The following is a 20618-nucleotide window of genomic DNA, read 5'->3' on the forward strand; positions in this document are numbered from 1 at the left end:
AAGTTTGTTGTTTCTCTTTGAAGTCTAGTTATGTGACTTTAAATGACCTCTGATTTCTGTTCACTGTTTGAGTGCACAGCCCAACTAAGTTGACAACATAAGGAGAAAAGTCTGTGGTGAAATGCAGTAGTTTCAGTATGTGTTCAATATGCTCAGGTTGCTTACACAAGCAGGAAAGCTGCTGAGCAAAGCCAGGTCTCCTTCAAGATTTCACAAATCTCTTGACTCTAGCGCAAGTGTGATGAATGAAGTTCGACTCAATACACAATTAAGTGTCGTCATTGAATATTAGAAAGTGTTTATGCCCAGAGTGTGTACGCCGAAATGTCCTCACAGGGAGACACATTTTTCAGTCCCAAAACGATCTGTGTGACTTGTTCTTAATGCTTTCCACAGCGGCAGCAGACTCCACAAGGGTCCCTAAGGCTGTTGAAACAAAGCTGCAGTGTGCTTGCATCGCCTGTCCGATCTATACATCAGCCGCTAAAAATATTGTTGAAGTTGTACCAGATGCTTTAGACTGAGACGGACTTGTCACCAAAAGTAGTTGGCATTAATTCAACCTTTGGAGATTATCTTTTTTTTTTTAATTGAGGGATAAATAAGAGCTTGGCCAGATTAGTTGCATTGTTTACAAAACACAAATCTTAATCTCTTAAAACCTTTTCACGACTTATAACAGCTTTTCAAGATATTTTGAAAAACTTGCTTTTTACAGGGGAAAAGGAGGTTAAGTGCATCTAATTTCTGTTAAGGGCCGATCCACCCCATAAGGACCATAGAGAGAAAAAGGAGATTTTTCTCTAAAGTGCACTCAGCCATGGCATCCAAAAAAATTGAGAAAAAAAAAGAATCACACATTGAAATTGGGCCTGCATAGACTAGGAGCTGGCAGCAGAGACTAAGCGGCACCAAGAGCAGTTCAGGCCCTCTGGGACCCACTGGACGGTCTGAAATGACCCACAGACAAAGGCATGCCTCACAGGGACAATCACAGCCAAAGTCTTAACTCAATTTAAATTCAGGTCTGAATCAAAATGAGTGCCAAGTGTCTCTCTCCGGTTCATTTAGAGAACTGGAAACCCACCATTTATGTGCTTGAATTCATCGTGGGAAATGCTGATAGGAGAGTCAAAAGCTTTCATCTACAATCTAACAGAACCAGGCATCATAATAAAACCTTGTTGATATTAGATTGAGGGAATTTTGACTGTAGTGTTAAAATATCAGAAAATGTATTTTATATAATGTTACATTTTACATTGAGGTATTTCTCAAGTCTAATGCAGGTAATCAGGAAAAAAGTAGCTCAACATCAACTCAACATCGGTTTGTGCAAGAGGGTTCGTTGGGGTCGAAAGGCGGATCAGTGCAGTGTCTTCAGTCATGCAGTCAAGCAGAAGTAATGTTGGTTTTCTTTCCCGGTTGCGTGGAGACCCCCTACCCCTGTCTAACATAAGCCCAACGATAATGGTGATTTCCTTTTTACTGGAATAAAATCAAATGACTTGGTTTTCTATTTCAAAAGGAGCCCTTGCATTTCAACTGAAGCATTATGGTCCATTTACCATAAATGCATGAACCTGTCAAAACTTTCGAGACAGGACCGATAGTGTGACTGCCTGTAAAACAGAGAGCTTTTTGACACACGGATGTGTCAAACAAAAGCCAGGGACTATCAGGTAGCTCTGTGTCATCTGTGTCAATATAGAGAGGAGCGAAACAATTTCATCGAGAGCTGCAGGGAAAAGACAAATGTACTTGACATGACAATCGGAACAGTTTTCAAATGAAGTGACAGTTTGTCGAGCTGCAGAACCACCTCCCTGAGCCAACATATGATAAACTCGGAAATTATAATATTCCAAGTCAAAATGTTTCACTTCTATTCCAGGAAAACATTTAGCTGACCGTGGCCCAGCCATCAAGATAAGCTGCATGGTGCAAGACAGACTCTTTATTATTTTGTTATCGCTCGTACTTTGTTATCACTCGTCGACCCAAACCTTTACGCACATCATTGCCCAACCATTCAAAACATGGGAGATAATTCTGGCCATTGGGTGTATTGGGTAAGTTTTTATCAGCTACTAATCTATCATTATTTAAATAAACAAGAAAGTGTTATTCAGCGTTTTCCATTTAACTCTTCGAAAATACTAGTTTATTTAGGTTGGATCCTAACAGCTTAGTGTGACTTAGGGCCTGCAGTACTAAGACCTGTTATCAGACTGAGCACTGAAGGTGAGGATCAGTCACTCCACAGCTATTCCTAGGATGAGAAACTACTCCAAATATTTAGTGAGTTGAAAAATGTATTTTCTCTGAGGGATTATTCAAATCAGTTTCAATTATTTATGTAAAATAATTAACAGGATCTACTTTACATTCATTCCTTATTGATGTGCCCTTGAGGATTCTGTCCTTGGGGTGGTGAAACTACATGGACACTAGAATTAATCATGATGTGTTGATTTTATTTCTGAAACACTGTCGGTCGAAATGCATTTTCACTACTGTTGCTACAGAACTACTGTCGGAGGAGAATTTAACAAAGGTCTGGTTACTATGGTGATGAACTCTTCTCCAGCACCTTGATCTACCAGGGATCTCAATATCAGCTATTCTTTTTAATCCAATATTAAAATATTTAGTTAATAATGGACACAAGTCACACAAAGTGTATTTGTCTAGGTACCTTGGACATAAAAAGGACTACTTGCATGGTTGGCAAAGCATAATGGTAGTCCGTCTGTGATACAAGAACATTTAAAGAGAAAACTTGTCGAGCTGGTTTTCAACGAATCAGAGCCGGAGTCTTACTAAAAGACAGGCAGACTGAGACGTCACAAACAAAACCTATTGTCTTGAATGTACATTTTTTTGCTCATATCTTGGCTTTAAAAGACAGCTTGAACATTATCCCAGACATTAGTGTGTTACTAAGAGAGCCATGACAATGGATCCATTTCTGCAAAAGAAGCAGACGTGACGCTAATGCATTTTATTGTACTATTTATTTTTTTAAATAATACAATTCCTTTTAAAAAAAAAAGGACAGAACTTTACTACTTGTCAGAAGCCGCCGATCAGCAGCAAAGTAGAACAAGTGTGCATTTTCATTAAAGTACTCTTTTTTAATCATTCACTCATAATTAAATCGACCTTGTGCTAAATTTAACAACATTTTAAGAATTATCTGAATAATTGTTTCATTTATCCACGACTTGTCGACTTTTTAAATATTGTATATATAAAAAATAGTTGAAGCCTTATTTCGGTTAAAAGAATCTTTTTACAGTTTTATTTTTCCAAAAACTTATTTTGGAGTACCGTTAACAGTATCTTGTTAATTTTTGTATGATTGTACCTCTGAGGCACTATCTTTACTTCTGTTCTCACATTCCTTTCTTTGCACAATAAAACTCTAACAAATGCATTATAGCTTTGCTTTTTTCTTTGTTGTTTTAAAAATCAATGTAGCTTATAGATACCACGATATATACCATTCTCTTAAAGGGATTCAATGAATATAAAGCAATACCGCCCAACCCTAGATTCACATTCAAATGTTAAAATTGTGGCTTTTTAGGAAGAAACAACAAAACTTTCTCTTATTTCCAATGTTATGTGTACCAGTATTTACATGCATGACTAAAAAACAGTAAATGACTTAAAATATTCAATTAATTTTTTTTGTTTTGCTTTAGTTTTTAATGATAGATTAAACATGTAGTATAACATTTTATAGTGGCTCTGCATAGTGTGTATTTGAATGGGGAAAGTGTTTTCATCCAGCAATCTAAAAGAAGGTTTTTGTTGTCATTTTTAACACAGTATCACTCTTCTAAATATAGGATATTAATTTTCCCAGAGGGAGTTTTTCTAGATTTTCTTACTGACTGATGATGTGTCATTAATCCGTTACTCACATTCAAATTATACGTTATCATGAGACTTGATCTTCTCTCCTTAATAACAGTCAGTTGTCCTTCAATCTCCTCTGAAGTCCTTCAGCAGCTACAGCTCTAATCCATCGGCAAAACCCCAGACTGATGAGAGGAATCAATACTGCGTTGCAACCAAACTATACATCATCAAGCCTCGTATCTCGGAGAGGTGTAGGAACATTTCTCACAAGTGGACGGCTCCTTCATATTGCTGTTGTGTAAGTAAGTGCTTTAAGAGGCAGAAACGTGATGACTTCCTGACACCGAGGAAGGAGGGCGAAGGCTGCACTGCATCATCACAACTAAAGAGTGTGTTTATCGATCAACTCAGACAGAGAGCTTCTTCAGAGAAAAGGTCATCGTAGAGGCAATTTTTATTTTCACTATATTAAGGAAGGTCTGAGCCGAGCTCATAAGACGTAACCTTCTAAATGCAGAACTGGTGGTGGTTTGCTATCAAACTTACTGAAGTAGCCACCGACAAATATGTTCCATGATGGATAAAGACAGCGTATTAGATGTGTGATTTCAAAAAGATGCGTTACCTGTTACAGTCAACATGCAGCAGAAGGTGCGAGGAGCTGATAGTGAGAGCGATTTTGTGCCACTGGCCATCAGCCAGACGGTATGGGAAGGACTCAGAGCGAGGCTTGCCTTTGAAGCGGTAGTGGTAACGAATCTCCTCTCTCACCCCACTGCTCTCCAGCTCAAAGTAACTGCAGGAAAGAGGAGAGAAGGTCAGAAGTCAGACACACAATATAGAAAACTAGTCCGCAGGTTTTAACAAGAGAAACGTCAAGTTTAATTCGAGAGTTGTCCCCTCTAAACTTATGCTATTTGATACCTTTAGTGAACATTTTATGATAAGTAAAATACAAAAAACAACCACCACACAACCAATCTAGTGGTTTTGTAAGTTAGCTTGCAGCATTAAACACACACTAGCAGCAATATATTTAATGACAAAACAGACATTACAAATCTAACGCACAAGCCGTCTTGCCAATGCTTTATAAACTAATTTTTCCTCTGATAACCAGATGTATTGAGATGACATTGACCCAAAGAGTGAGTATTAAAGAGTAATAATCATAATCCACACCCAAAATTGAAACCTATAATTAAGACATTTTACAAGCTCAAAGACACATATTTTCGTGCATAATATACAACTTAACTTAATCATCATTATCCCTGTTTTAATACACGGTATCATGCGATAGGTCTGTTGTCATGTAAAAGCAACATGATCGATGTAATGCACACAGTTTTTTCCCCCCACAGTATCTGGGGTACTGCCCCAGGGAACTCACTGCAACCACAGGTGTTAATGTGATGCAGAGAAAGTTTTCCCGTCTTGTCTTATTTTGGTCAATGAGACATTGAGTTGTTCAGTCGTCGACCACCTTTGGCCTTAGTTAGCTTAATTAGGGGCCTGGCGTTCTGTGCAACAACACGACTGTCAAGGTGTTATTTTGAGTCACACTTCCACCTGAACAACAGAGAAAAGCCCATATGTTGCTGGTGCTAACAGGAAAGCAGTCGAGTAATGATGTATTGAAACATGGTGATGGTCTAGAACCCAATAAATCAGCCTGATCATACACTCAACAGCAAATAACAGTAGGACCTAAAAAACACTATAACACACAGGCTACAGATCCAGAACCTCAATAGCTCTTTTTGTACGAGACTGACCATTGCAAAGAAGGTTAGATTAGACTTTTAATCCCATCTATCATCTCAACATGTGGAAAAAAAACGTAGAATCTCTGAGTCTACACCTTGTTTCATCAAGTACACGCTTTCTTGCCATAACATACGGTAAAATATTGATCAGTATTGATTGTACAGGAACTCCTTGTTGCACTTTAACTTACAAAATGGAGTTTCAATCCGAATGAAGACTGATGCATAAATTCCAGATCAATATTTTTGGTAAATCTTGTCAAAGTTATCTTCTTTCTCCTAATGAATTATAAGTATTGGCATGTATGAAGTTGTAAATGCATCCAAAACACGTAGATTCCACTGTATTCGTTTGCTCTGCCAGACAGTGTTATTTAGTTATTTAGTAGTGTTATCTTATTTGAATTAAGAATAATAATAGTGGAACCAAAGAGGTTAGACTGCAGCATTGTGATGAAAAATGTGCACATTTCTCCTTCTTCTTCTTCCACCAAATTCATATTTATACGCAGCCTTACTTGCCACGAGCAAAGACAATCATTTATTCCGAAACAAGTTGACATCTTGTGCCTAACCCTGCAAACGCTTATATGAATGAGATGCTCAGCCTTATACAGTTCAACTTAACACAAAAACATGTTTTTTGCCACAAAAGACTGAGTTACCACTGCAGGTTATTCGTCTCTTGCTGCTCAAGTTAATCCTCATCTAAATAAAAAGCGAACCAGCTGCCCAAGACCCCCTGAGAAAGGCTTTTCAGATTCTCTTTGTGCGTCTTACAACGCTGAGACATTATGAAGGCAATCAAACTTTTTCGATCGGTATGATGCAGAGTAACTCAAAAAGGGATTTGAGGCATTCAACAGCTTCATCTACCCTTCATGCATATTTATATTATGGGAGGAGACACTTCATGGAAAGTCAGTTAGGGTGATATGGTTGAATATTCACCCATAACCTTTTTAATTCTCGTTTACCAAAAAAAAAAAAATGACAGAACGTCTATGGGCTAGAAAAAGGCCTCGAGTCAGAGCTATTATTAGGATATGTAATATTATGTTTAAAATCATGTTTATCCCATAAGGTTCAACAGAGTCCTACCCTTTTTTGTATGAAGCAAAGCCTTTAAATAATAATTTAGCTGATGTCTACAATCATTGATGAAAAATTGTCCAACTGAAATATATATTACATCTTTGTGTTGTAATAACTGTACATAAGGTGAAACATGTTAAAATTCTAAATAATTTAAGAAAGCTGCCATAAAAGTACATTTTTATTCTCACTGTTTATAATCAAAATATAATAAGATTTTATCTGGAATAGAAATCATTGAAGCCAATACATTAGAAAAAAGATGAGCTTAACATGCATTTTTGGTTCATTAGTTGTTGTTTTTTTAATTGTCTTTTGTTTGTGTAAAAAAAGCCCTATTCGCACGGGATAAGTATTACCTGGGGACCTCTGTGTTTTGTAAGTTACCCCCCCTCCTCGGCGTTATTTTAGGTGCATTCACACCGGATTAAAACGTAGACATTCTCCGCAATTATTACAAATTAACAGAGGTTCCCAGGTTATACTTACCCTGTGTGAATCGGACATTAGTCATATCCTTTGCAATATGCAATATATTGTCTTCTTTAAACTGATGTTCTTTACTAATGTACATGGCACATCCATTGGAGCCATCCATACAGCTGCTTTATTCTTGCCATCTATTTGTAGAGACTGAAGAGTATGTTGGAGTTTTTTGTTTGTTTAGTTTTCCTATTTTCTTTTAAATAATAATAATAATCAGAAGATATGCTATAGAAAAATCAAGGGTTCTAGTTTGCAAATTAAACTATTTTATGTTGTGACGACAACATGTGTTATGTTAATTGTAATCACATAAAAATGAAATAACTGCACTAAGAGGTGTGACGAGGGATCAGACAGGGTTTATTATGAAAGCCCTCAAATCTCCCCCCCTCACTAAGAGCTGCCCACCAGCCCCCCACTCTGCAGGCTTCCATCATAATGAAGCAATTACCTCTGAGTAAATGGAAGAGCAGCAAGAAGACATGTTAGTGTACATGGTTAAATCACTCAAGAATCCACCATGACAGCCGGTTGGTTTCGCACAGAAGTGGAAGGTTTTTTTTGTTTGCAGTGTGAACCACATCTCTGTGGAGTTAAACAAGGTTGTCTATCCGGCAGCTCGTCCGGACCATGATGCAGCGGGGCCGACGTTCTCGTCAGCTAAAGAAGAATTTAATTGTAAAAAAGTAGGAGCTCTCCAGCTTCGTCCCCGAACTGATGGAAGCCTCCTCTGGGCTTTAGAGAGGCATCAATTTAATTAATGAGCAGACACACTGTTCGACTGATTTGACTCATGAAATAATCATCAGAGACATTAACGCCACTTCAGCATAAGCCCTTATTTTATAGGACATTTAGGGGGAGGTACTATAGTGTCCCGAGGTAAATGATGAAGGGAACGAGTGAATGTGTGTTTGAGACAGATGTCTCATGATAGTCACTGAACATGACGGTTATACGCTTTCACAGTTTTTTCAAAGAAACACTTTCTTAACAGTTATGAGCAATAAATAACACGTGGATTTTGCAACAGTTTTTCACATCTAGACTGTTGAAACTATTTGACTAATTAACGCCGCAGTGATATGTTCTAGTATTTCAATCAGCTTTTATATATGCTGTCATGAATGTGTATTGAGAAGAAGATGTATCATATGTTCCACTGAGTCTACTACAGGCTACTACAAAGAAAAATTAAACATTAAAAATCAGTGCTGATTTGAGAGTTCAACTCTGGGGAAACATTCATTACAGATCTGGATGTCCATAGATGGGTAAAAAACAATATCCAAATGCCAGCTTATGTGCGTCTAAATGTGAGCTTTAATCCTTAAATGATCTAAACAACTGAAACCCCAGACTCACAACCAAAGTGGCTGCAGCGCAGTTTTAGTTTTGCCGCCTAGAAAATAGAACTAACGCAAATCCACCAGAGGACTCACACAAAAGCAGGGACCCCGGTTTTCACAAGCTCCCGCAGTGCGCAGGAGGATTGATTTCTAATGTATTGAATCTAATGTAAAAATTGTCGTTCAGGCATAAAAAAAACAGTATTAATAGACATTCAAACCCAACACTTGCCTCTGGGATGACTGTCTCACTTCACTTCTTCACACCATGATATTGCTTAAATCTAGTGATTTTTAAAATACCAAATCAGCTGTTTTAATTGACAGCTAGTGGATCCAATTATACCTTTTAGCACTCCGACTCAATGACAAGAAAAAGACGTTGGTTCATTATCCCACTGGCTGGGGGCAAGTAAAGCCACCTCTTCTGTTTAAAGTAGTGTTTTCTCCTCCACTATTGTTGCCTCTTTGCTGAGCAATTACTTAACAAGTACGCCATACAAACAAGAGTCACGTTATGTGATCATATTTACTTAATGTCTCCTATTTTCATTTAGCAACATGACTGAAAAAGGATAAAAATGACTTCATTCGAATTCTTTGAAGATTGAAAGTGTTCTAGATCACCATCTGGATACACAAACAAGTGTTTTATTAATTCAATATTGCTATTGCCAGCTGCATTTTCATTGAGCACATTTGACTTTGATTATATTGATGATAATTTGAAACCAACAAAAAAGTTTCTTATTATATAAATAGAAGAAAAAGGCGATTTAAGAAGCAGCTTGGCAGAGGTCTGCGCTCTCCAAGTACTTTTCTAGGTATGTATTTAAAGACGTCTTATTGCAGTGCCACAGATGTTTTTTTCAGAATTTTTAATGAAAATTTGTATCCCCCTTTTCAAGCAACTGTATTATACATGTATTATCACATTTTTGTTTGTGTTTTGTATGTTTATCACTAAACAGCAAGTTAAAAACACAAACAATGAATACTTCACACAAATAGTAATGATAATATTAAAAAAAATTTAACCTGAATCCAGATAACCTGTACTTTAATAGTCGTTGCATCATTATTACTGTGAAACAACAATCATTGATAGAAGCCATCACACTTTTCTAGCCGTAGTACAATTTTCTGTGTATAACCCTTTGGCAACCATTGTGAGCAGAAGCAGGTTCCTCATGAGTGTTGACAGCTCCGGGAACACGCCGCAAAGGTGACAAGTGGGCTTCATCAAAATGCACTAGGGCCATCTACAAGTGAAAGAATGGCTGCCAAAGAGTGGCGGGCCTCCACCACATCATCCTGTCATTTTGCTTCACACGAGGTGTCATGCAGCTGCTTTATGGAGGGCCACTGACAGCCCATTATCTTCTCAATAAGGGGGTCACTCTGCTTGTTGTCTGTGATACTGGAGACGGCTAACCATGCATGTCACCTGGCTGACATATCCAATCGTAAAAGTGTGCGTTGAGTGAAAAAAAACATTTGGAAAAACATTTATTCTACATACTTAATATCACGTCTAGACAGAGCCAACTGTGTGTCGATATAAAAACAGATCCCATCTGTCAACAATTGAAATTGAAATTCTTATCAGATAGAGAAATGATAAACATTGACCTTGAACAAGGACAGTTGACGCACCAGAGTAAAGACACAATAGATTGTACAGAACACGCTTTTTACTCTTCTTCCCCAGTTCCCTTCAATAGTGAAATATAAACTTGAACATAAATCTTTGGTTGGATAGATACTACCAGATGAGTACAGAGGTCATGTTGAATGAAGCGTCGGCAGAGATTACGTTAGAGGAGATAAAGGATTCTTCAGACCAAAAATTTTGATTAGAAAGTCATTCATGCTCAGATCGTTTTATTCAAACATTTCAAAACAGAATTTCTAAAGGAAAAACTTAAAATATCCTATTATTTCATGAGACAACCACCAATCCAGACCGCAAGGTCGCTCATGAAATGTGACCTCCTGGGTTGTTTTCTCTTTAAACTGTACTTGCAGGAAATGTTATTTCCAGGAGTGAGCATGTATCAAGTTAGTCCACACATTTCATAAAGAGGGCCACAATTCAAGAGGTGAGATGTGCGTTTTTAAACCATTCAAATTAAAGTATTTTATAAATATCGTGCTACAAACGGAAATAATTGTATGTATTAAATGTAAGAAAGTCCCAAGTAAATAATCTCTGATATACCTGGGAAGAAAATAAAAGTTCAAAAAAGCTTAATAGATATTTAGGGTCCAGTATAAACTATATTAATTTGGCATTAAGTAGATTTTCAGATTCTAAGTTTTCATCATCATCATCACTGGTACTATTTCAGATCCAAACAGTACTTGTGTCATGGACTTTGTGAATATTTATAATCAACCACAATCAGGCATTCAGTTCACCACAGCACATTTGTAAAGCGCACAGTATAATTCAAGCATATATCAACAGTCATCCACTTACATTATAGAGATGAAAGATGCCAATATTTTTGCTGCATGTCCAAGCTACTGACTAAGTTCTCAAATGTTTGTACCCATTTTTGTAGCCTCGTTTTTTGATCAAGGGCAACAAATGAGCTGCACTTTGTAGGACACACACTCAGCAACATTGATATTGAACATCAATTTTAGGTCAGTTAATTTCATCACATAAAGTTAAAAATAAAGTTAATCTTCACCCAGATCCAAATCCACATCTCAAAATAGTCTTAGACATTAAACCCAACATTCAAGGGACATGAGAATAGAGAAAGATAATAATCACATTTAGTTGAAGCTCGAGCCTGTTTTCATGATGTAATACCATGTTTTGTTATATGAACTAAAATGGCACTTTTATTTTCTTGTGGAGCAACAGAATCGAAGAACATCAGTTGTTATCATAGATCAGACACTTATCGAACCGATAGTAAAACATGCCCTCTTGTTAAATCATTGAATAACACCTCGCGTTATATAATACAACACTTGCTTAATCAATACCCCTCCGGCAAGTTGAATCACATCAATAGAACCCCAGTGTCAGGAGCGAGGACGAGGTGCCGCCAAAGATGCCTGTGATTGACTCGCTTGTTTTCAGATCACCACAAAAAATATATAAGTTTGTTTTTCTATATCATGCAATAGACATGATTCAGACATCCAAGTTAGTTAAATCAGTCGTCTACATGACTATCTTCTTGATTGTGTAGGAGAAAATATATAAATTTTCTCAGATATTACCCGTCATTTGTTGAACCCTCTCCCACTCGCTTCTTGTAAAATAAGCATACTGTATATCTTTTCCATATGCTCCATGAATGTATTTTCAACTCTCATTTTCACTTCTTTGCTTCGCCCTACTCCATCTTTATGTTCTTTCCTTTCCAACCAGTTAATGATAAACCGCCTGCCAGAGATAGATTTGTTGAGGCTTCCGTCTCGAAAAGGCAGTTTCTTCGCCTCGGTTGCTCTTAGCTCCAGTCGGTAATCAACAGATGTACAGTTCTGCTGATGTTGGATCGCTAAAGTCGCAGTCAATTTTGTATGTCCTTGTTTTCTGTCAAGCCATTTAACTCTGTTTACTTAGGAAACACAATTCCTCTCTCTCCATTGATAGAAATGTTCCAAGATGTCAAGACAAATCCATCCAATACTTGGCGCGTGAGTGCTTTCAATTTAGACTTGATTTCATGTTTTACCGACTGTAGTTACACCTTTAAATATGATATTACAGCATTATTATCACCTGGCTCATTCTAGCTCATTCAGTGTGGTTATTTTATACAAAACTAATTTCATGTGGAGCAAATATGTCAAACTTAAGGCCATGGTTCCAAATTCATCATCTAATAAGTAAGTAATATTTATTTATATAGCGCTTTTCGAGACCAGGGTCACAAAGCGCTTAAACAATCAAAACAATACTCAAAAAAGTACATACTTTAAAGATCAAGATAATACTGAGAACAACACAGGAGTTTGAGAAATTCAAGGAAAAGCCTGAACAAATAGAAAAGTCTTAAGATGTTTCTTAAAGGAGTCAGTAGACTCCATCAAGCACAGAGAGAGAGGAAGATTGTTCCAAAGCTTAGGAGCAACAGCCTGAAAAGATTTCTCTCCTCTGGTCCTGAACCGTGTGCGTGGAACCATAAGTAGATTCTGATCCACAGACCTCAGAGCCCGGGCTGGGGTGTAAGGCTGGATCAGATCAGTGATGTAAGGAGGAGCCTAACGCATGGATTACAAGCTCCAGATCATGTTCCGACAACATTTTCCTAAGTTTAGAGATTTTTCTCAGTTGAAGGAAACAGTTTCTGGTCAGTTTTCTGCAGTGTTGAACAAGAGACATGTCTTTATCAAATACAACACCCAGGTTTCTCAGGCTTAGTTTGACAGACTGACCTAAGTCACCCAAGTACTGACTCAACCCTGGAACCTTATCATCAGGAGCAATCACCAGAGTATCAGTTTTGTCCATATTTAGCTGTACAGTGTTTTCACTCAGACATTGTTTGATTTCTAGCAAACAATTGACTAAGCTGTTCAGCCTCTGGGGCTCAGTTGGATCAAAAGAGCAGTAGAGCTGGATATCATCAGCAAAAATGTGATAAGAAACATCTGGAAATCTCTGAATGATTTTACCGAGGGGAATCAAGTACAGCAAAAACAATAAAGGACCCAGAACAGAACCTTGAGGGACTCCACACAACAGATCTGCCGATTCAGACCTCATTTGATTGGCAGATACACTAAAACTGCACCCAGAAAGGTAAGATGAGAACCATTCTAACACAGAACCAGACAGTCCCACTTCATCCCGCAGTCTTCTCAGCAGGATCTGGTGATCAACTGTGTCAAAGAGTTGATCACCATCTAATAAGATGGTTGTCTCAAAATGAAAGCACACTCATGTTGATATTAAGATCCCAAAAGATGCTACTGTTAAAGTTATGTTATATATATATAAATATATATAAAATTGTATTATTTTTGGATGTCAACAATTACTATTTTACGTCTACTAAAGTTAATGGTAATGTTGTAGGGAAATTCATTTAAAGGCAGTGTTTGATAAAGTAGGAAAGAAACCTGAGATAATTGAGATGGATTCAGCCTCTAAAGATGAGAAAAACAATATCACCATTAGACTCCAAATTCCTGTTAAAGACAGTCTGGTTATCATACACTTTGTTATGCTCGCAAGGTCTTTTATAACCACAATGCAATAAAGGTTTTGACTTCCTTTTTAACAATATTACTTTACATTATAATTATGTAATTTATATGTTTTTCACATGTGATAAAAGTAATTCAAAACTATATTTAAGTGTATGGTTAATCCATTGAGACTGGAGTTAAATGCATTAAAGCAAAGAGACAAATGCTTATTCTTCTTTTTATCTTCCTACACAATGCTGTAGACTGCATTAATTATTCTCGACACTGAAAATAAAACACTCAAGCAATACACTGGAGATAACTCTCTTGCTTATATAAAACCGAATTTCGTTTTTTTTTGTCCAGCAGATTTATATCGCCCCAATGTAAGTGGGCTTAAACAAAATCCCATAATGTATTTTTTTTAAAACCTTTATGTAAGCCACTGTCTATTTCGTAGACTTTTTAAATCAGACTGTTACAAGTTTCTTTATTTGATGGAAGTCATTAATATCTGTGGTAAAATGGGTGGCTAACCTATTAAAAACTAGACTGACTGTAGCTGCATTAAAACAAAGAGACAAATGCTGAGTCTCTTTTTCACCATCTTCCTACACAAAGCTGTAGTCTGCATTAATTATTACCGACACTAAAAATAAAAATGGAAGCAATACACTGGAGATAACTTTCTGGAGATATTTCTACTGCACAAATGTATGCGGCAGTATGTAGTTGTTCGTAGACAACAGTTGGGTTTTCAAACTATTTGAGAGAAAACACTGCATAGAATAATCCTGGTATTGCAGTATTGAATGTGAGTTTGAGGTGAGAGGGCCAAACATAACCTCGCCACACAGGGAGTACGCATAGTTCAACTGCTTATTTCTGACATTTACACAAGAATCCAATCTGCAGCAGACTGTCAGACGAGAAGAGGAAGGGACAAAAAAGATGAAAAGAAACATGGGGGAAAACTTCTCCATTGCACTTTCTTTTGTGTGAATATACATGTTAATTGTGATCAACAATTTAAAAATAAAATACAACTGACCTTTCCATATTAAAAAAAAAAAAAAGGATTTCTACATTTCCTCAAGTCTTCACCGTACACTGCTTAAGAATTCCTGCAGCAGAACCAATTAAAGAAAAACTGAATAGGCATTTTAACAAAAGCTTTCCACAATGTTCTCCGTTTGTACCTAGATAAGAAAATGAGTCAGTGTTTCATCCCTGGAAATTCATGAAGGATGTCAAAAATGCTTCAATTGTGGCTCTCTATAACATAAAAGGAAAGAAAGTGTAACACGATTATGAAGCGACGTCTGAATTGATTATTACAACTTTATTCAATATTATTATATATTAGTACTTTTAACATGCCTTTCATTGTTAACAGAATGAGTAATGATGAGTTACAATAATTGTAAAATTACATTTTTAAAGGGATTTTAGATCAATACAATTAAAATTGTATTGGTCACATGCTTTTGCGTGATAAGTGAAGAGTATTAAATCATATCTGAATTATTGATGAAGCAAATAGAAAACAAGGTACTTGCATGTTTATGAATGACATTGGTCTGGACAATATAGGAACATATGACATACATGGCTCAGACGGCTTGTCGGTTCAATCCTAGCTTCGGATGATTGCGTCGTGTTCCAGAGCAAAACACTTAACCCTGATTGCGCCTGATGGTGAGCTAACACGCTGCGTAGCAGCCTACTCCCGTCAGCGTGTGACTGGGTGAACGAGTGATTTTTGGGAAAGCACTTTCAGTGTTGAACAAGAAAAGAAAGGTCTATACATGTAAGCAGTTTACCGTTAACATTTTCCAATCCCAAGAGAGCACGACACAAACTTTTATAACAGTTGGTCAACGCCAAATTCATTAATAATTCTAAAAATCTAAGATCCTAAAACCTCTTAAATGTCTTAATATTATGAGAGCAGAGCAATTATTTTCTCCAGGTAAACTCTCTCACAGAAAGTGAATTTTACCTGCATGTTTTCACCATCTTCAGTTACACAAGTCAATAAATTGTGAAGTCTTAGTCAACATATTTCTATCGTTTTCAATTTGCAGTAGTTTTGCCTGTCAAAACATGTCTACAAAGGAAATGTTATTTCACAATATTCATTCAAAATAAGCTATTTCAAACAATAAATAAAGAGGAGCAGACAAAAATGTGTCAAATGTCCCATCAGCTTCCATCAGCTTTGAAAGGTTCTTCAGGGACTCAAAACTGCGAGTGCTTGAGAAATACAAGGAGTTGAAGACCTGTCGACTGATGACGGTCAGGAAGATGTTTTGAGCTCATAGGTGGGTAAGAAATAGAGAGAATGGTCTTTGTTCACCGCAAAGTTACTGCCAGATTCTAACAAGGAGTGCACAGTGGAAACCAGAAAATTGCTGGCTTTGCAGTCGCTACTCCTCTGTTCTTTTTCAGCCGAGCAGCAATAAAGCTGCAGTTCAAGAGTGCCGCTAAAGCAGGATTTACATAAAAGTGTCTCGCAATTGCCAGGAATGTTTGAACTCAAACGATGTTTTCGATGATTTGAGGTTGAACTGAGTGGAGGTTTTTGAGGAGAGAATAATAATATCATATTGGAAAACGGCGACTCGGAAGGAGGGACAGTGCGAGTGTGCTTTGAGAGCGACGAAAAGTATTGAAGAGCAGGCTGTCCATCAGTGAGCTGAATGGGAACACTGCATGTCCGAGGGAATGAAGAGGTCGCTGGGTTCAGATACTACTGGGTTCTAATCGTCATCCCTCAAAATAAAATCTGAAATCCGCGATTCGAACAGCACAAAATTATTTTCAAAACTGCAAATTGCAATCCTTTATTTTAAAGGTCAATGGTCAACGCATAGTTATGATCTCACTCACTGTATTAATCTGACAAATGTCACAGAATACCAAGGTCATGATAGAATCTAAGATTAATCTTTGACCATTACTGGAGTAAATTTGTGCAAATGTATTTTTCAATATTAATCATTTATTCACAACTTCTGTCACAGCAAAGAAAAAAAAAAAGTAACTGTGCAAAACGTGATTCAAGTACTCGGTGTCTTGAGACAGACACTGACACGTCTCTGTTCCAAGATAATTAATGTGCAATTATACATTCCTCTAGCACTAGTCAGTTGCATTTAAAGCTCTGACAGCTAGAACATGGAGTCGATGTAGGTCAGAAGCTAAGTGTCTGTGATGAGTTGTGGGGGGATTTTTCTTGACAAAAAATGTAAATGTAAAAAGACAGTTGAATCTTATTCAAGTGTTGGGAGAGTGTTCCCAGATCAGGTGAAGGTCCTCAATCCATTTGAAACTGTCAACTACTTTAGTAGCTCCAAAGGGTTAACAGTTTTGTGGCACACTGATTACACAAAATATAACAGTTTTACCTTTAAATACATATATATTTCAAACAAAAATAAAAATCCTCGGGCAATGTCTGGTAGTTCAGCTAGTACAGTTTAAAACTAAGACTGCATGTTTTATCTTCAAGATACAAAACTGCGAAAAAACATGTTGATGAAAAATACCAAAAAGGGTGCTGGTGTCATTTGGCCGATCACGACATATAAAAAAATGACGCGAAAGATGAAAATTGAATTTTAAAAGTGAAGGCACTAACTTGCTTTTGGTTTAAAACCTTCATTGGAATAATACGAAGAAAATGTTCCTATACACCTGTTGTAATAATTAGAGAGTAGTAAGTACACAAATGTTTTTGGCATTTTAGGATTTTTTGGAAGAAAAGAGCCAAAAACAAAAAATCAGGCTTAGTCCAGATCCAAAGAAGAGCCGATAGGAGCCCTGTATCACACAAGAGAGGGAAACCAAGCGGACTCAAGCGCCTTTATAGATAAAGATAATCAAACCAGAGTATAATACAGAGGATTGTTTGTAATTAATTTTAATTATATTTTTCTGTCTCTCAGTGGACATTTGCAATCATGTGTAAACGCAGTTATGAATAAATCTATCTAATCTAATCTAAACTGGGAATCTATAAAAACAAGATATACTATATAATATAAAGACATGTTATTCAATTTTGTTTTGACAGATAATTGCGGAAATAGGTTTAATTTACCTATTAAAATGTTTTAAGAAAAGTTTTTAAAAGAAAATAACTTTAACAAGTTATATTTAGATTTCCTTTAGAAAATACAACAGTGTTTGTTAGCTGTCAGAGTATACCAAATGTAAAATGTATAATTACTACTCTGACAATTAAATACAAAACACAATTGACAATTAAATTTCAATAAGTAGGTCGCATGTAGAAGCACATCGTACACCCTGGTGCTCAAGTGCAAGCAAATATCCTATAATAACTTTTTTCCGCCCATTCAAAAGATGACCAGTGGCTTAAGTATTAATACACAGAATGATGGACAGATTAAGTCAAATTAATTTTGAGAAGCACACTCTAGCCATGTGACTGTTATCCCTGCAGTCATCCCAGCGACGATAACAGCCACAGGGAAGATGGGAGTGGGAGAGGAAAATAACAAAAAGGTGTCGGTCTCCCAGAGTCAGCCCAACAGCCTTTGAACACAGGTTTCTGCTGAAGAGTGCGGTGAAAATTGAAGTAAAAGAGGACATTACGAACAAATTGTTGACCATCTCACAATGCTGACATAAGAAAGCAGGAACAAGTGAACCAGCAGGACAAACCTTTCGGCTTTCTGGGTTGGACACTATTATAACGGTTTTATTGGCCTCAGTAGGTGTACACAGAAGTTTTTTATTTCTTATTTCCTGAACTGAAATTTGCTACATATTTACGTTTCACATAATAAGGGTAGAGCCCAGTCGAATTAATAAAAATGTTTAATTACTTGCAATAAAATTAATTGACTAAACTACTTGCCACTATAAAAAGAACATGATGATAATTATCCTGTGTTGCTAGTTTAAAACAAGTAAACCAAAGGGTTGCTGGTACAGTTCAACCGGTTGATACTTTTAAATTGGTACTCTTGACAACAACCGGTTATGTTGATATCAAGCGGAAACAAAATCTTGCATGTGGGTTTCAGACCCTTAAACTATAGTCAATATTTTCAACTTCAAGATACCTTTAATCTTGGTTTCTACATTGACACTTTGAATTCGTTTTTAATTATTTAATTTAGAAAATATATTCGAAATTTATATTTGCAATCATTTGATGCCAATCATTCAAAAATATAATAATATAGAAATGATTCGAATTTTTAGATTCAATTATATAATATCAAAAGCAAAATCTTTTCAAAATTATTTAATTTCAATCATTGAAAAAAACCAAATATGATTAAAAACACAACAACATTTCAATATGAAAAGTAAAAGTTTCAATGTTTGGAAAGTTTAATTCAACTGTTCAATACTCTGATGTCTACTTCCATAAAGAACAGTTTTACCTACATACAATTTTTTTTAAATATATATTAACATGTACAGCATATTTTAATGTAAACATGTTGACAAACCTTTTTATGGTTTTCTTTACTTAGCATACATTTTGTAGTGGATTTTCAACTAGTTCACTAATCAATAGAAAATTACATTCAATTCTAAAATGCTTTCAGATTTCAATACAGTAGTTTTCCTACAGCTTATGTCTCTGCTAAAAGGCCCACAATATCTAAATCCACAAGCAGCAACGCTAGTTATTTGATTCCTTTGGCGCTCCGATCCTTTGTTTTCTGACATTCATCATTGTTTATAATAAGCAGTGCATTTGCACAAGTCTGAATGTTCTGCAGTCAAATCAATTACACATCTTCCCATACAAGTGAATTTGCGTGTGCTGGCTGGTGTAAATCAATATTTATTGGCCTTTAAAACCTGCCTAGGAAGGTTGTTTCAATTCCCAATCATACAGCCGTTGCTGAAGCATTCAGTTGTGAGTTCATTTCTATTTAACTCAATTATTTGGTCATTAATATGGTTGGTTGTCTAAATGCTTTTGCAATAAATATTTCTCATACGTTTAAACAAAAATATAAACTTTTGGTGTCATAAGACATTTGCAATGGATTGTGGGAATTTTGTCGGGACAATTATATGACCATCAGTGACTAACGGTCAGGTCAAGGGAAAGGCTGTTTGTCAGGAAAAACACCACAATGAAAATTTAAATAGGTCCAATTTTGATAAAACCTGTGTTACATATATAACTCATAATGGAGATTTCTTGAATTGAAGCTAATTTTGGCAATTGTAAAGCTCATTAATTGCCAGAAGTTACTCTACTCTGCCTATCAAATAATCAAAGTATTTAAGAATATTTGTATTTTAAATGTATTTTACACATTCAGGCACTATTTCAGCTACATTTTTTACAGCAAAATAACTTTCCTATTGTTGCCCAGCCAAGACAAAAATGAGGATGCTGCATATTATTATCAACTAAACAAACCTCCCCCTCTCGACACAAATGTCTTCAAAATTCTTCCCGACACTTGATTTTTAAATTGGAAGTTGTTAATCTGCCAAGGTAAAGTTGTGCCTTACAGCAGCTGCAGTCCCTAAATGAAGAGGATTACAGGAGGGATTACCTGTGTTCTGACTCATGGATGGAGAATATGACTCCAGACGTGGAGGACTTCTGCTGGATGGAGGCCAAAAAGGTAAATTCCGTTTTACTCCTGAACAGTTGAACCACTTTCTCTGTGATGTGCGCTGGAGCTTGAACTGCTCTGCCAACATCTGTGGGGAAAAGACACGCAAAGAAACATCGTCAGCTTCCAAAACACAAACAGTGAAATGTTATTCTTGTGTCATAAGAGACAAGGCTTCTCCTCTTGAGTATTTCAGCAAATTTAATTTATTTTTTCAAACCAAATGAAGTGAAACTATTTGCAAACAATGTGTGAAAACACCG

At 36.5% G+C, this 20618-nt stretch overlaps 1 protein-coding gene across 1 annotated transcript in view; it reads right to left on the reverse strand.

Moving 5' to 3' along the window:
* LOC148077634 (protein kinase C-binding protein NELL1-like) overlaps positions 1-20618 on the reverse strand; it is a 164252-nt gene that overhangs the window by 115658 nt on the left and 27976 nt on the right. The window contains exons 3-4 of the mRNA XM_087794323.1: positions 20293-20443; positions 4496-4666 (exon numbers count right to left, since the gene is read on the reverse strand). Coding sequence (XP_087650449.1) covers positions 4496-4666; positions 20293-20443 — 322 coding nt within the window. The remainder of the gene's footprint in view (positions 1-4495; positions 4667-20292; positions 20444-20618) is intronic.

This window comes from Callionymus lyra, chromosome 6 (genome assembly GCF_982586985.1).
Source record: "Callionymus lyra chromosome 6, fCalLyr1.hap1.1, whole genome shotgun sequence".
In the NCBI taxonomy this organism is placed as follows: domain Eukaryota; kingdom Metazoa; phylum Chordata; class Actinopteri; order Syngnathiformes; family Callionymidae; genus Callionymus; species Callionymus lyra.